Source organism: Vombatus ursinus, unplaced genomic scaffold (assembly GCF_900497805.2).
Source record: "Vombatus ursinus unplaced genomic scaffold, bare-nosed wombat genome assembly UNPS02014778.1, whole genome shotgun sequence".
Classification (NCBI taxonomy): domain Eukaryota; kingdom Metazoa; phylum Chordata; class Mammalia; order Diprotodontia; family Vombatidae; genus Vombatus; species Vombatus ursinus.
The window spans coordinates 56,139,705-56,157,700 of NW_020954556.1; the positions used below are offsets into that span (position 1 = coordinate 56,139,705).

The window sequence follows — 17,996 nt, forward strand, 5'->3', positions numbered from 1 at the left end:
GCAGCACATTATGGAGAAAAGGCACTACAAATGCATAGCAGGTGGGGAACCTGTGGCCTCAAATTCACATGTGGCCTTGTAGGTCCTTGGGAGCAGCCTTTTGACTGAGTACAAATTTTACAGAACAAATCCCCCTAATAAAAGGATTTGTTCTGTGAAGTTTGGATTCAAAGGGCTGCACCTGAAGACCTAGAGGACCACATGTGGCCTGGAGGGCACAGGTTCCTCACTCCTGGTCTACAGCCACATCACTGCCACTTCTCTCTCTGACTAGAGTTGGCTTGTTCACCTTATCTGTGCCCACCCTGTAAAGATGGGATTCCTCTGGAGTGGATATGTCACATTGCTACAACTCACGGTCCAGGTTCTAGGGTAACCCTAATATGGGGGAATTATACATCCACTACTCACAACTGTACCTCCTGAGCTGCCACCAGAACTCTTCCCATTCAAATAAATCAGCCAAAATTAAGCCATTAACTCTTTTAATATAACTTTTGCTTGATTGTTTTCATAACAAGTATTTTTTTCTCTCATCTCTTAATTGAGAAAAAAAAACAACCTTTGTAACAAACATATGTAGTCAGGCAAAGTAAATATGCACAGTGGCCATGTCCAAAAATGCATCTATTTAGTATCTGCCAGAAGATGCTTCATCCATCATCTGGAATCAGCATTGGTCATTGCATTGCTCAAAGTTCTTAAGTCTTCTGTTGTTTGTGGTCATTACTGTATAAACTATTCTCCTGATTCTGCTCACTTTACTTTGCATCAGTTCACATAAGTCTTCCAAGATTTATCTAAAACTCTGCACTTCATCACTTTTGGCAGTGCAATAATACTAACTCAATCTTAAAAAATTTACTAAGACAGAATACAAAAGTAAGAGTAATCACAACAGCTCACCCATAAACCTGGTTTACACTATCCCACCAATGCATAAAGTGTCTTTAGAGAAGAGTGGGCACAAAATAAGGAGGCCCATGAATAGGGAAACCCTACAACACTGGACTTCAGGACTTTATGTCCATGATTTCCTTAAGGAAGAGTCTGTTGGATGTTTCGTCTTTCAGATAGAACCACTCTTCTGGGACTCTCTGCTTTCTGCTCTCTGCCACTTTTCTGCTAGCTAACAGTCTTGGACCAATGAAGCTATATTGAGTTCTTTTGGTGAAAGCAGAGACCCTAAGCCTGGAGTCTGCAGAGCTATTCCAGTCTTCTCCTATGTCTGAGCTTTGAGGGAGTATAAGCTCTTTCAGCAAAGCAGTGCTCCTAAGTCTTGAATCTGCAGAGCTATTCAGTTCTACTCACTTGGCTCTTAAGTTTTCCTGTCTCAAGTTGTAGGTGGCAATCATACTCATTTATTACCTTTCCATGGAATGCTTTCTTTCACATCCCTATACCATCTCTACCTGTTGAAACTCGGTCTACCTTCCAAAAATTATATCATGTATTACCTCATTCATTAAACTTTTCTTGAAACCCACAAGGAGGCATGAGTTCTCTTCTTCCTGAGTGCCCAAAGTAGTGGGTACCTTTATCTAACTTGGAACAAGCTCAGTTGCCATTCCTGGTAACCACTTGGAAACTTGGGTTGAGCATATTCCAGGGGTGGGGAACCAAACTTCAAAATGTGAAGATTCAGTCAAAGGGCTGCATATGTGGTCTCGAGGCCGCAGGTTCCCCACCCTGTTTTAGACCCCTTTGTGACTTTGGAACTTTTAATCCAGGATGATGGAGAATTCCCAAATTGGCTTCTGAGCCAGAATTCAGTAGATATAGAAGTCTCTCCTGCTTTCCTCCTGTGTAGTTTTTGGGCTACTCTGAGTTGGTCCCAAGAGCTGGGTAGGGAGGGAAGGTAGCATCCCTATCTCCTACCTAGCTTTCACGCAGGCTGTATAAACACCTGGTTGCTTCTGTTTATTTATGTTTGTTCTTTCCTGATCTTAATGAAATGAATATCCCATGATGGATGTGTCTAGGACTGGTGGTGACCTTGTTAGTTTCTAAAGTCTAGAAATCTGTGGTGTGGCAGTAGCAGGGGCTGAGAGCAGGGAAAACATCTAACAGTGGAAAGACACACCAATGACATACAAAGGTATGCAGGAAGTCACCTAAGGAAAGAAATTCTGGGATCATGACCCCTGATGCATAGGAAGAGAGGACAGTGGGATAAAGATCAAACTTAACTGTTTGATCAGACAGTATTAAAGTAAAACGCAAAATGACTAAGAAGTAGATTTTCAAACTGTTTTATGTCTTGATGAGACTTAACTATGAGGCTCCCAGCAGATTTTAAATTTTGAGTTCCAAATTCTTTCTCTCCCTCTCCTTACCCCTCCTTTGAGAAGGCAATTTGATATAGGTTATACATGTACAGTCATGCAAACCATATTTCCATATTGGTACTAAAAATTCTTGAGCAGGGGTTCAGTGCAAACACATGCCTATGCATCAGTTCACAGTAGAAAAGAAATCTTATGAATGTAATTCACTTTAAAATTGGGTCAAACTTGTACTTTAGGAAGATGATTTTCAGAATTGTGGAGAGGATGGATTGAAAGGATTAAGGAGTAGAAAGACAAATTATGAGGTTACCACAATAAATTAAAGAAGATGAAGCCCTGATGGTACCCGGAGAGAGAAGGGACAGATAGAAGAAATGTTGTGGAGTTTAAATTGACAAGACTTGGCAACTGTTGTCAGCTGAGGAGGAAGGGGAAGGAAGGTTGAAGAATCAAGAATGATTCTGAAGATCTGGCTGTGTGGAAGGATGATGGTGTCCTCCATAGAAAGAGGAAATTTGAAGGAGGATAGTGCTTGGGAGGGAAGATAACAAGTTCATTTTGGACATGCTGAGTTTGTGAATAAGGGGAGGGATATCCAGATGGAGATTACTAATAGGCAGTTGGTAATGTGGGGCTGGAGCTCAGAGGGAAATTTGGGAATATAGATACACACAATAAACATGTATTTATATACATACATTTGTACATATAAATATAGACCTAAATGCATACTTGTTTAACATATACTTATACATAAACATATTTGAAAATCCTTTGCATAGTGATGATAATTGAACCCATGGGAGCTGATGAGATCACTTAGGAGAAAATGTATAGAGAAAGAAGAAGGCCCAGGAGAGAGCTTTGGGGGATATCCAAGATTCAGAAGTAACACATGGATGATGATCCAGAGTGAACAGGAAAGAGTGGTCAGTCATATAGGAAGAAAAGCAAGAATGGGCAGTATCATGGAAGCTAAGAAATGAGACAACACCCGGGAAGAAAAGATGATCAACACTGTCAAAAGTTACAGAGAAGTCAAGAAGGATAGGGTTTGAGAAAAAGAATTTGTTTTAAAAATGATCACTCATTATAGTGCCTAGCACAGGAAACACTCAATAAGCATTCATTGAACTGAATTTGTATTCAAAATTGGTCTTGTGAATGTTAGAGGTACAAATTGGTTGAACAGAGCCACTTGTCTGTCATAATGCTTTTGCAGAGGCAGCCAAGAGCAATGAACAATTCTGATTCTCAATTTCACAGTCTGTATAATTCCTTTGTTCTGTTTTGTTTGAACGATGGATTTGTCTGTCTGCTTTTCTGGTTGCCCAGCAGTCTATAACAATGCTACATCATTTGTGTGGGCTCCCTACAGTACTGTTATTCTGGGTGTAAGTGAAATGAACAGAGGGCCGGAAATCATGTTAGCAAGACTTCTCGGAGGACATGTGCTTCTTTTACATATATTCCAAGAGGCTTCTAAGCTCTGGTGATATTAAATCTTGGTATATATTGTATCCAACAGCTTTCATTTGGACAGGTCTTTCTTTGAAAACAGAAGTGCAAATTTACTAAGTACACAGAAATAAAATATATATTGCTCATATTGTAGAAATTTCTGTTTAAAGAAATACACAAATATTATTCATCAAAATGAGAATGAGCTCAATCTACTCAATCCTACTCTGCATTAGGAATTTAGCTTTGGCCACTTCTAATATGAAATCACATAGACACCACCATCAAGCAGAAAATGCACATACACAAAAGGGAGGTGAGTAGGGCTAAGATTCAAGAGAGGGAAAATAATAATAACTTATTAATAATAATAATAGTACTTTATATGGCACTTTGAAGTTTTCCAAACACTTTACCAATATTATCACATTTGATCCTCAGTTGGATCAACCTGGGAGGTAGATGCTGTTATCCCCAGTTTTACAGATGAGGGAACTGAGGCAGATAGAGATTAAGTGACTTGCCCCAGGGCACACAGTTAGTGTCTCAGGATTTCCTAACTTCAAATCCATCCATCCACTGTGCCAGTTGAGATATGCACACAGAGAAACAGAACACTAGGTCCAGAAGAGGAGGCTACAACTTGCAGTCAAAGTACTTGGGAGAGGGTGGACAGACAAATAAAGGTACCTTTCCCAGGGCTGCTAACAGCCAGAAGACCTGAATCCTGGTTTAACTAAACTATCTTGTATTTAAGTACTTTCTGATTGTATTAATTTTATGTTTGTGCTGTATGTATTTTTATACGTACTTGTCTCTTCCATTAGGATATAAGCTCCCTGAAAGTGGCTATTAGTACATTCTTTGAACTTGTATTACCAATGCCTAGCAGAGGACTTGGGATACACTATTAATATTGGTTATTAATATTTTAGTTAGTTAATAAATATTTGTGATTAATTGCAAGTAGAATTTATATTAGAAACCAATGAAAATGTTTAAGAAGCAGTATCTGCCATCTTGGAGGGGCTCTAGACTAGAGAGATACCTGAAGGTTCAGGACACCTACAGCCTCATGACCCCTGTGAACAGTCAGTGCTGACTTTAATTAACATAATTAATTTATCAGCAAATAATTTTTAAAAATAAAAAATATTTTCCTGAAGTTGGCAGAGACACCAAGTCTTGAAGGTTTCACAACCAAAACCACTGAATATGTATGGGTCTTGCATGTCCAGGGTGTTGAGCCCTGGTTGCCATTGGGATTCACTGTTCCCCATCTCTTACTTTTCTTTCATATTTTCTTAGTTTAGTTTGCTGCCTCCTATTAGTTGATCATATTTCTCCATACCGAGGTTCCTACCTGATGAAGCCACTTTACAACAATGTGACAAGTCACTTGACCTCCACAATTTCCTCATCTGTAAAATGGAGATAATTATATTTGTACTACCTATCTCACAGGGTTGTCATGAAAATCAAATGAGATAACACACTGTTTATAAAGTGATCTGTATGTTTGGCAACAAGGTGGCGTAGTATATACAGAGCTGGCCTTGGAGTCAGGAAGACCTGAATTCATCATCCTGACTTACACTCAGATAGTGTGACTCTGGGCAAATCATTTAACCTCAGTCTGCTTCAGTTTCCTTAACTGTAAAATGGGGATAATAATAGCACCTACCTTCCAGGGTTATTTGGAGGAGATTGTAAAGTGCTTTGCAAGCTTTAAAACACTGTATAAATGGTAGTTATTATTATAAGCAAGGTCAATGTGGCACCCTGACTGAATCATACAGAGTTCTAGGCTTGATTATAGATGAAACGGTACCTGTGGCCACCATATGCAGGATGTAGAAAGCAAGAGATTTCAAAAGGGTCTGATCTTGAACTGAGGAGAGAAAATAGAAAAGAGCAGCCTCATGCTATTAAATAGCAGTAGGAACTCATGCTTTTCCAATGACAGGACTGTGAGAGCCATACAGCTTATATCTTATGGTGGGGGAAACCTCCTTAGATTGTCAAGTTTCTGTCAAAGGGACAGAAACTTAATTAGATATACTCACCTCTCAGTCAGATGGGAAGGGGAGCTGGAAATCTGAGACTGGAAATCTGGATGCCTGAGAGCAAAGTTAGTGCCAGATGCTGTCCTGCTTGTATAAACCATGTTAAATCAGGAGAGAAGCATAGAACTCTGAGTTCCTGCAGGTATTACCATGAAGCTGAATCCATAGGTTGTGGATGATGATAGGGCCTAGGATAGGTTTGTAAGTGAAAAAGCCCTGGTTTGTTTGTTTACCTTTGACCCCTTGGGCTTGGAACAAGGTGTCTAAACTTCCAGAATTTTGCCCTTCCTACTACTAGGGAGTTGGCCCAGGAACTGGTTTTGTCACAGGCTGGTGAAACACATCCTTTTCATTGATTTATTGCTAATCTTCTGATTAAATTATGTTACAAAATGTCTCGAGAAGAAATGTGGCAAGGTGGATAGTGAACTGGCTCTAGAGTCAGCGAAATGTAGTTTCAAATCCTGCTTCTGATATATTAGGGCACTGTGAGAGACCGTAGGCAAGTTACCTAACTTTTCAAGATTCCTGGAAATGCTCTAATACCTTTAAGCTGCACAACAGTTGATTATTTGTATTGGTAAATAGTGTTTCCTCACCAGAAGTTCCCTATGCTGATAAAATCACATATGTAGAATGACAAAAAAAAAAAATCTTTTAACTGACCTTCCATGACATGTATTATGGACAAGATGGAGTTTTTCTCAGCAGGTTGGAGGCTCAAGACCTGGTATTCAATAAGATGTTGCAGAACCAAAACCTAGACTAATGCGAATGTCAACATTACTCATAAAAGAGGAGAGCTGAGGACTGAATGGCAGCCAGATATTCCAAGGGTCTGAGAGAGGCACAGAGAGCTTGGCAGATAGCCCATAGTACCCTTTGGTATTGAGTAGTATGCATAATAGATGATGCTGAGTGACAGCCACATGCCTAGGCCCTGACAGCTGCCTAAGACCAAGCACTGGTCTCAGTACCGCCTCCTTACCTCTCACATGAATATGAGCTATCATTATTCTTAGTACTTCTTCTATAAGTAATGAGGATAAGGTTTTTTTTTTAATCCTCCCTTGTTTGCCCCCTGAAACCAACAAATAGGCCTTCTTTAGGTTTTAAAAGAACTTCTACTGCTAACAACATGGAAACACACAAGTTTAAAATAATAACAAAGTCACGAAAATTACTTAACTCTTAAAAGCTAACACTGATCTTCCATGTCAAAGTAGGGAAAGCTAAGCTCAGCCTTGTTCTAAGCCTTCTCTCTCTAGAACCCCAATAAAACTCCTTCCCTCTCTGTTAGCAGCTGATCTCACATCCTGCTTTACCAAGAAAATCCAGGCCACACATTGCAGGCACCCTCATCTCTACTATACACCTCAAAACCTCTGCACATCATCTTCGATCTTTTCTTTCTTTGCTGTAGTCTCAGAGAATCAATACCCTTTCTCTTTGCCAAGGCTAATTCTTCTCTGTCTCCTTTGTCCTATCCCATCCAGTCTCCTTTGTAACCTTGACCCATCAATCATCCTCTCTCCCTCTTTCATCTTGAATTTCTCCCTATCTATTGGCTTTTTTCCTCCTACCTACAAATGTGCACAGATATAATAATATATAGTAACAACTAGCACTTATAGAACACTGACTCTGTGCCAAACACTGTTCTAAGCACTTTACAAATATCTCATTTGATCCCCACAATCTTATATGATAGATAGATTTCTCCCATTTTTAACAAATCTTCTCTTGACCCTATTCTTCACACTAATGTCCTACACCTCTCCTCTTCATGGCTAAAATCCTAGAGTTATCTATACTTGTGGCTTCATTTTCTCATCATCTACTTACTCCTCATCCCCTTGGAAACTATACTCTGAACACATTATTCTAATGAAATTTGCTTTCCCTAAAGTTGCCAGTGACCTTTCATTGCTAAATCCCATGAAGTCTCCATCTCCCATCATAGCTTTAAACATTGTTGACCACCCCCTCCTCCTGCATACTCTGACACCATCCTTTCATAGTCAATAAACACTAAGTGCCTATTAGGTGCCATTGTATAAAGCATTGAGGACACAGATAAGTTAAAGATAGTCCCTGCCTTCCAGAATCTTACAATCTAATGCGGAAGATAATACACAAAGGAGGGTAGGGCAGCAGGGTGGAATAGTGGGGAGTGGGGGAGACATGATGCTAGGGGAGTTGAAACCAAGCCGGACAGCTGATGGAAAATGAAGTTAACTGGAAAAATCTGAGCCCTCCATAAAGGGAAACTTTGGGAAAAATTTATTACTCCACCTTCCAGAAGTGAGAGACAACTGAGGGTACTGAGGAGACATTACTCCTTCTCAGTCTCCTTTGGTGGTTCATCTATCCTTCTCACTAGGGATAAGTTTCAGAATTCTAAGGTGTCTGTCCTGTACCACCTTCTTCTCTTTTTCTATAGTGTCACAGTGACCTCTCATTTATTCCTATTTCTATACAAACAGCTTATTTATATATATATATATATACACATATTAGACATACACATGTGTAAACACACATGTGTACATAAACACACATATATAACTTGCTCCGATTTCTATACAGTATATATATTGTATATATATGTGTATGTACACACACACACACACACATCACTGGATTTGTAGCCAAGCTGTCACTTACTACCTGTGTGTCTTTGGGTGTCATTTAACATCTATGTGCCTCAGGTTCTCCAACTGTAAAACTGGAGGTGGAGGAGAGGTAGACTAATTGACCTCTACGTTCTCTAACTTTCTGTCCTGAATCCTAGGCAAGAAATTCTGGTCAAGTAAACCTCCCTGTTCACACCTCAAATTCAACATATCTAAAATTGAACTCCTAAGCTTTTCTCATTAGACTTGTCCTTTCCAATTACTTCTTGTAATACACTCCACATTCCTGCCAAACTGAACCACTGGTTTTCCCCAAAACTTGATATTCGTGGGCATTGGCACAGAACATGGAATGAATTTATTTCCTCTGGATTTCTGCTCCCAGAATCCTTCTCTTCCTTCCAAGCTCAGCTCAGATGCCACCTACCCTTGTTCTGCCCAGTTGAAAGTGTTCTCCTCCTCAAATTTTTCTGGAGCTCGAGGTCTGGATCTTTCTTGTGCTTTTTCAAGTCTTATTTTGTTTTATGTGCATGTTCATCTGTAGCCCTCCCCACTCCCGCCCCACTGTAGAATGTAATCTTCCTGAAGGTAAGGACCTTCGCAGCGCTAGGGGAAGCCCAGCAGTGTTTTGCATACGTCGTGTTTATTTAACTGAAATACTGAAAATACTACTATTGGAGATTCCCTTCGCCTTCTTTCTCTCCCCTCCATCTCCCCCCTCCTGATCTAATATCCACCTCCTTCTCCCTCCCACTTCCCTCGTCCCTCCCTCAGCCCTTCCGGCGCCCGCTCACAGGGCCACGTGACCCGAGAGCGTGAGAGTCGCGCGGCCCTCCCACTCCTCTCTCTCCCTCCCTCCGCCGGGAGTCGGGGCCTCGTCTCCGCTCGTGGTAATGTCAGCCCTGGCGCCCGAGGAGAGGCCGCCATCCCCGGGAGAACCCCCATCGCCGCTTCCGGCCGGGGCTCGGTATTTCTGTACTGTCGGCCGCGGCCTGGAGCCCTTCCTCACGCGGGAGGTTGGAGCCCGCCTGGCAGCGACGGAGGTGAGTTCCCTCCTTCCCTGGAAGCCGGCTGCCCGGCGTAGCCCCGCCCCCCCCGGCCCCTGAGTGGGCGAGCTGCGCTGGGGGCGGGGTCTTGTGGGTGAGCCGGAACTCCTCCCCTCTCCTGGTCTGAGCTCCGGGCCGGCTTCCTCCTGGCTCTCGGTGGGGGGCCCAGAGCCGGCTGAACCCATTGGCTGCAGCTGCTCCCTAAGAAGGAGGGAGGGCGGAGCATTTCTGAAGCACCTGCCAGGTGCCAAGCATTTGTGATTAGTGCCGAGCATACAGAAGCAAGCAAGAGAGCCCCTGCCCTCGAGGAGCTTACATTCTAATAGAAGGCAACACGTAGAGGGGAGCATTACAGAACTGAGGAATGAAAACAAGCCCTTGCCCACCTTTTGAAGAAACTCAGGTGGCCTTGGACCTAATAATAATATTAACACCTAGCATTTTTATAGCTCTTCAAGGTTTGCAAAGCACTTTACTTAATAGTTCATTTAATCCTTACAACAATCCCAGCAGATAGGTGCTTCTATTATTATCCCCATTCTACATATGAGGAAAGGAAAGCACAGAGAAGTTGAGAAATCTACCTGAGGTCACACAGTTTACAAGTGTAAGATTGGATTGGAACTCTGGTCTTCCTGACTCTAAATCTAACACTCTATTTACTACATTTAGTCATGGAAGGCCAACTCCCTCATTTTATAGATAAGAAAACTAAAGCCCAGGGAGGTTTAGTGACTTGCCCAAAGTCACGTAGGACTTGAATCCAGGTCTTATGACTCTGAATCCAGGGGACTTTATATTGCACCAAGGCAACCCTCCAGTTTTCTAGTGGGACCATGGATTATAACCCAATCAGTAAACATTTATTAAGCACTTGTTATGTGCCAGGCATTCTACAAAATGCTGAGGATATAAAGAGAGACAAGACAGCCCTTGCCCTCAAGGAGTTTGCAATCTAATGGGGGAGAAGATATGAAAACAAGCAAGCAGAATGAATAGGAAATAGTTAACAGAGAGAAGGGCACTGGAATTAAGAGGTCTATGGAAGGTTTTCTGTATAATGTGGGATTTTAGTTGGGACTTAAAGGAAATCAGGGAGGCCAGTTGTCGGGAGTGGAGCATTCCAGGCGTGGGATTCCAGCCAGACAAAATGCCTGGAGCCAAGAGATAGAATGTCTTGTTCTTAGGAGAGAACAAGGCCAATGTCACTCGATGGAAGAGTACCTGTTGGGAGTAAGGTATAAGAAGCCTGGAAAGGTAGGAAACAGCAGCATTGTTAAGGGCTTTGAAGGCCAAACAAAGCCTTTTGTATTTGATCATAGAAGCAATAGGGAGTCACTGGAGTTTACTGAGTAGTGGGGGTGATTTCTTCAATGATTGGACTTACTTTTTAGGAAAATCACTTTAGTGGCTTAATGGAAGATGGACTCAAGTGGCCTGTTTGCCCATTGAATTTTCTATTAATTCAACAAACCTTACTCACCTATAAAGTACAAGACCCTGGGGAAACAAAGCCTTTATCACCTCAATTCCATGTTTGTAGAGTTTTCAATTCAGTACCAGAGGAAGGCTACACAGATAATTGTCATGTAATGGAAAGTCCCAAAGTGCTACGAGAAATTTGAGATCCTATTTGCTGGGGGGGGGGGGGGGGGGAGGGGTCAGACAAGGCAGAGATGGATTCCTGAAACAGATGCCATCTGAATTGGGCCTCAAAGCTTAATCAATTATATTTGGGGGGTGGGGATGGTATGGCAGATTTCAAGCATGGGGTACAGCATAAGCAGAGGCACAGACAAGAGAGGGTAGGGTGGGAAGGGGACAGTTATCCAGTCTGGACTTTAAATACAGAGTATGTGGAGAAGAATAGTACATGATATGCCTGGAAAGTTGAATTGGTAGGGAGGAAGGTGCTTTGAGCGCTAGAATGAGGAATTTATGTTTTATCTAATAGGCAGTAGGGATCCATGATAATTTTTTGAGCAAAAAATGACATGTTAGAACTGTCTGTTTGGAAAACTACTTTGACAATGGTGTAAAAGATGGATAATGAAGGGGTAGACAGGCTAATTAAAAACTTGCCAGAGGTCATCTGGTTATATAAAAACAGCTGTCCAACCAAATCTCTTTCAGGAGGAGAAAAACAAGTCAGCAAATACCAAAAGATCCACACATCATTGTGGAACCTAACTTGAATGTATGAAATATGTGTTAGTGTTACTTTAAAAGCTAGGCACATATATATGTAGCTTCCTAACCCTTAAGAAACTCCCCTTTTGAGAAGCCCATAAAAGGGAAGATATTTTTGGAGTCCAGGAGTTGGGGGAAAGATCAGAACATCATGGTAGAAAGTGATTTGTGTTTCTGGAATTTAAACTTGTGCTGCTAGAAAGATAGCCATTATTCAGTGGCACTGATGAAAGCCTCATTAGATTGGTACGTAGGTGTTTGGCCACTGAATTATAAGAGGCATATGGGAAAATTTTAGAGGAGTCAAAAAAATGCAGCAAAAATTATTAAAGAATAACTATGTTAAAGCAGTTGGAATTATTTAACCTGAAAAATAAAACATTATGGATTGACTTAGCATAGGAGTACATAAACGATTATTAAGAAAGAAACAAATTGTTTTCTCTCATTCATTCATTAGTATTTATTGAGCACTAACAATATGGAAGACATCAAGTTAAGCTCTGGAAAATGCTTGAAAACCAGGGATCTCTCATTGAGACAGTTGAATCAGGCTGATTATTTAAGTTTCTGTGTGATCAATTTCTAGGGAACCTGTGACCTCAAGGCCACATGTGGCCCTCTAGGTCTTTGGGTATGATCTTTTGACCCAGTCCAAGTTTTACAGAACAAATCCTTTTATTAAGGGGATTTGTTCTGTGACATTTGGATTCAGTCAAAGGGCCTTACTTGAGAACCTAGAGGACCACATGTGGCCTTGAGGCCACAGGTTCCCCATCCTTGAGTTCTAGTGGATTGTATCTTTTTTTTTTTTGTAAGTTGACTAATTTCAGCATAAAGCCACAATAGGGGAAAAAAGTGTTTTTGAATTTTCAGCACTGAGTTGTACTGAAATAAATACATCAATCCTCTTTCTTAGTACCCAGGTCATCTAACAATTAAGCAAAGGTTATTTTTAATAGCATTTTATTTTTTCCAATTACATGTAAAGACAATTTTTAACATTCATTTAAAAAAAATTTGTTCCAAATTTTCTTCCACCCTCCCTCTCTTCTCCCCTCCCTAAGATGATAAGCAATTGGATATAGGTTATGTATGTGCAATCATGTAAAACATATCTCCATATTAAATCTCTTCAGACCAAATTGTACCTTTTAATTTATGAAACTTTGAAAGCAATAGAGGACTTGCCTTACAAGTTCAAGTCCTGCCTGTGACTCATACTGACTTTGTGACCTTGAGCAAGCCATGTAACTTTTTGGCACTGCAGTCATCTCTCTAAGACATTAAGTGAAAAACATGCTTCATTTCTGTATTTATGGAGGCAGTTTCCACACCAGAGTTCACTACACCTATGAAGTCACAAGTCCTGAACATGAATTTGGTACCTGGTACCCCAGGTTATACTTTTTGACTTGGATCTCTATTTGATTTTCAGTGTCAGACTTGAATCTGTGATTTTCAGGATAAAAGCAAAAATGCCAGCTGCCTCAAAGTATTAGCACTTGGATGACAGCACTGTTGTATCATCTTTGAAAGTGCTAGACATAAAAGCAGCTTGGCTTGGGCTTTGCTGGTAATTGGCTGTGTTCCCACATGGAGGAAAACAAATGCTATCTATATAAATAAATTTTCAAGCAGCAAATATTAGGATGAAAATACGCTAAACTGGCACCTTTTACTTTAGTCTTGTGACTGAAAATAAATGATCAGTTAGGAAGCTTTAAGCTTAGCAGCTGGTTTCTGTTACCATCGATACATTCCTCTTAGAACTTGGTTTAGTTCTTTGAGCTGCTAAAGAGGAAGAGGGTCAGATCATAGCCTTGATGTTGACTGAAGGAAGTCATTTTCTGAAGTGTTTTTTTCTCTTTTTTAGAATGTATTCAACATTTCTAGGTCTGCCTTTATATTGTTCTTTTCATTTTGGAACCTTAAACTGTTCCTTCTGGGTTTTTTTTTGTTTGTTTGGTTTTGGTTTTTTTTTTGCTTTTTGGTGAGGCAGTGGGGGTTAGTGACTTGCCCAGGGTCACACAGCTAGTAAGTGTTAAGTGTCTGAGGCTAGATTAAACTGTTCCTTCTAAGCAAACCCTTTGAGGGTCTTTAAGGGCTTCTGGATTGACTTATTGCTCTTCTTCTATCTCATGCTGTTGGAATGATCTGAATTCAGATCCCACCTAAGGCACTTACTGGCTGTGTGATCCTGGGCAAGTCACTTAGTCTTTGTCTGCCTTAGCTTTCTTAGCTGTAAAATGGGGATAATAGTAGCATCTACCTCCCAGGGTGGTTGTGAAGATCAAATGAGAAAATATTTGTAAATATCCCTGACTTGGAGTCAGAAACTCTGAGTTTGAAACTTCAGAAACTAGCTGTGTGGTTCTGGACAAGTCACCTAATCTCTGCCTGCCTCAGTTTCCACATCCGTAAAATGGAGATATTTATAACATGAGGATCAAAAGAAATATCATGTAAAGTTCTGTGCAAACCTTAAAGTGCTATATAAATGCTATTATGATGATGATGAGTTTCTTTTAGAATAAATAAAAATGTTTCAAAATTTTGTGTAATTAAATATATTAGCTAACAAAGTTGGTGTTTTACAGTGTTTTACACAACCAGTAAATCTTTAATTGACTTATTTCTAGTAAAATATTTAATATGACCCCTCTGAATATTTTTAACTGTTAATAGTAATAACTGACTTACATAGCACTTCAAAGTTTGCAAAGTATTTCACTTCTCTTTTCTCATGTGATCCTTCACTGTGCTATGGATGTTGAAAGACTTATTTTACAGAAGAAGAAACTAATGCTCCCCAACTTAAGTGCGCAGGGTCACGAAGAGAGTTAAGTGTAGAAGACAGATTTGGAACTTGCTCTTTCTGACTCCAAGTATGAGGGGTGGAGGGTGGAGTAGGGTGGGTGGATGTTGGGCCACTAGTTGGTGCCTTAGTGCATGGAGCTGGCCTTGGAGTCAGGAAGGCTCCTCTTCTTGAGTTCATATGTGGTCTCAGACACTAATTGTGTGACCATGGTCGAGTTACTTAACCCTGTTTGCCTCAGTTTCTCATCTGGAAGATGAGCTGGATAAGGAAATGGCAAACCACTCAGGTGTCTTTGCCAAGAAAACCCCAAATGGGGTCGTGGAGAGTTGTACGTGACTAAAACGACTGAACAACAACAAATATATTTGCAAGTCATTTAACTCAGAATCTCTATTTCTGTTTACTTGAAAAAAGAATCATTTTACAGTATTGATAGGTTCTATATAAGACAGGCAATAGAAGGTAGTGATTTGTTCAGAGAACTTAAGTTTGAATCCCGGCTCTATTTACTACTTTTTGTGTCCTTTAGCAGGTTATTTGATATTTTTGGGCCTCAGTTTTCTCACCTGTAAAAATGAAGGCACCTGAAATCAGGAAGACTCTTCTCCCTGAGTTAAAATCTGGCCTCAGACACTTACTAGCTGTGTAACCCTTAGCAAGTCACTTAATCCTTTGTGCCTCAGTTTCCTCATCTGTAAAATGAGCTGGAGAAGGAACTGGCAAACCACTCCAGTATCTTTGCCAAGAAAACCTCAGATGGGGTCATGAAGAGTCGGATATGACTGAAAAATGATTGAACAGCAATAACAGTACCTTTCAAGGTTGTGAGAATAAGATGAGATGATATTTGTAAATCGCTTTGCAAACTTTAAAGCACTATGTAAATGCTGTCTATATTACTATAAATCTCTTAAACTCTCAAAGCCTTAGTTTCCTTATATTTGAAATGGGAATAATAATATTAGTACTACTTATTTGGCAGGATTATTATGAGAAAAATGCTTTGCAAAGCTTAAAACACTATATAAAGGTGAATGACATTTTTATCTCTTAAAATATGTTATTTAAATTATCTGTCAGTAGTGTTTCCCATATGTTTCTATATGTGTACATACTAAAGAAAAAAGCAAAATTTCAAGTACTAGAATAATAACATCTGTATTTTTCTCTTTCATTAGGTTGAGTATGTTTCAGGAAAGGTTTTTTTCACTACCAATTGTGGTTTAACAATGCTGAAACAACTAAAATCTGCAGAAAGACTATTTTTGCTGCTTAAAAAGCAACCTCCACTTTTCATTTCTTCTAGAAGTAAAGGTAGGAAATATTTAGACTTTTATCTTCTAATATCTACTGTTCTGAGTTAACTCAAATGTATAACTCCTCTGATTTGTGAGCACTAACTTCTGTTATTTGTAAGGCTGTTTTTCTCCTTAGTGAGCCTCTGAGTCCATTCATTATAGCAGGTTTGTTCCTGTACCTCCATCTTCTCCTTACCCCAGTCAGGCCCCTGAGAACCCCAGGAGTGGATTCCCCTTTCCTAAAGGTCTTTCAACAAAGGCTGGATAACTCTTGTTTTGGGTGTGTTGTTGAGGGAATTCTTGGGCGGGTATGAGTTAGTGGCCTCAGTGGCCTCTGAAGGCCCAGCTTTTAGATTCTATGATTGAAATCTCTTCAGACATTATTGGGAGGATTGGGGGGTGGAAGGAGAAGGTGGGGAGCTATCCCTGTTATAATAATCATAGGAGTTCTTGCCCCGATAACCCAGTTCCTTTTGTCACTGAGATTTATGATCAAATTTATTTGTACAGAAGCAGGTGGTCAGAAACCTCAGGGTCAGGCACAGGCTTCCCTATCCATTTCCACTTCAGAGAATGCAGACAGGAGTGGTTTCCTCACTGTTCTGTTATAATTACTAATCCATGAGTCACGGAGCAGAGGGGTCTCTCTAGTTGCCACAGGTTTTCTTACTGATATGGCACAGGTTGAGCAGCAAGTATATTGAGGAGGGAAGAAAGGAGCACAAGAGATGGATGCTCATAGGCCCGCTGCCTAAGAGCTAGTGTGGCACTAGTGTGGAGGAGGCTTCATTTGGGGTAGCGTTCACATGGGTGACTTGAGTTAGAAGTCAAGTGTTTTCAGAATTGTGAAATCACTGAATGAGTTCCCAGGAGCCTTAGGGCCCATCTATTCCAATCCATACCTCAGTAAAGAATTCTCTCTACAACATAAGCTAGCAAAGAGTCACTCTCCTTTGCATGAAGAGGAGCATGTTCACATATAGCATTTAGCACAGTCCCTCTCATGTAGTAAATGCCTAATGAATGTTAATTATATAAGTATGTATGAAATATACAGAAAAGAAATGCAGCATAATTGAGTGGGAGAAGCATTTAACAACTGGAGGAGATGAGGAAAAGCTTAACATAAGAAGTGGCATGTGAGCTGAGCTATGAGGAAAACAAACTCAGGTATCTGAGAAGCAGAGATCAGGAGGGAGAGTGTTGCAGGCATATGGATCCATCTAGTGCTACAGGCACCAGGATTGGAAATGGAGTGCCATGTGTGAAGAACAGCAAGAAGACCAGTTTGATGGGACCATAGAGGATGTGAAAAGAAGTAAAAGTCATGCCAGCCTAATTTAATTTCCTTTTTCATAGCATTAGTTTATCAGTATAATACTGCATAGGTGCCTGAAGGGGAGCATGTAACAGTCCCAAAATTGTGAAGGGCTCTAAATGCCAAGCAGTATTCTAGAGGAAATAGGAAGCAACTGGAGTTCATTGAAAGTCAATCAGTCAGTAAACATTTAAAAGTGCCCACTATGTGTCAGGCACTGAGTGGAGTGACAGGATCAGACTTGTGCTTTATGAATATTACTTTGGAAGTTATGTAGATGATTGATTGAAAGAGGGGAGACAATTGTGTTTTATACCCTAAAACTGGTGGCATCATGGTGAAGTGAGAAGAACACTAGATTTGGAGTCAGAGGACTTTATTCAAATTCTGATTCTCTCACCCACCTTTATGACCTCACTTAGCTCTTTGAGTCTTAGTTCCTTCATCTGTAAAATGAGGTGAATGGATTAGATGATCCCCTAAGGGTCCTTCAAGCTCTAAATCCTATTAACCTAATGCCTCGAACAGTCACATTGAACAGTCACATTAAACCCAGCCGAGCAAATTTTAATTGGTGAATGAAATAACTGAATAAAAAGCAAGACAGTAAACTTCAGTTATCTGGTACCCAGAAGTCTGGCAGCTGAAGCATGACTGTGGAGCATTTAGACACCATTGAAGACCCTATCCACTGCAGCCCGGGCCATTACCAGTCATCCTGACTTTTGTCTTGCCACTGGATGACCCTGGAAGAAAGAGGCTGACTTCGTGCAACTCTGCCTCACTTAAATCCAATTTGCTGTAAGGAATGCTGTAAGACATCATCCTCATCCATGATGTCATTGGTCCTTTTTGAAAACAAAGGATGAACA

The 17,996-nt window shown here is 40.5% G+C and overlaps 1 protein-coding gene across 3 annotated transcripts in view; it reads left to right on the top strand.

Moving 5' to 3' along the window:
- Positions 1-9,291: 9,291 nt before the first annotated feature.
- THUMPD2 (THUMP domain containing 2) overlaps positions 9,292-17,996 on the top strand; it is a 43,457-nt gene continuing 34,752 nt past the window's right edge. For all 3 annotated transcript variants that reach the window (XM_027865365.1, XM_027865366.1, XM_027865367.1), the window contains exons 1-2: positions 9,292-9,494; positions 15,687-15,822. In XM_027865365.1, the coding sequence (XP_027721166.1) occupies positions 9,345-9,494; positions 15,687-15,822 (286 nt within the window). In that variant the 5' untranslated portion in view covers positions 9,292-9,344. The remainder of the gene's footprint in view (positions 9,495-15,686; positions 15,823-17,996) is intronic.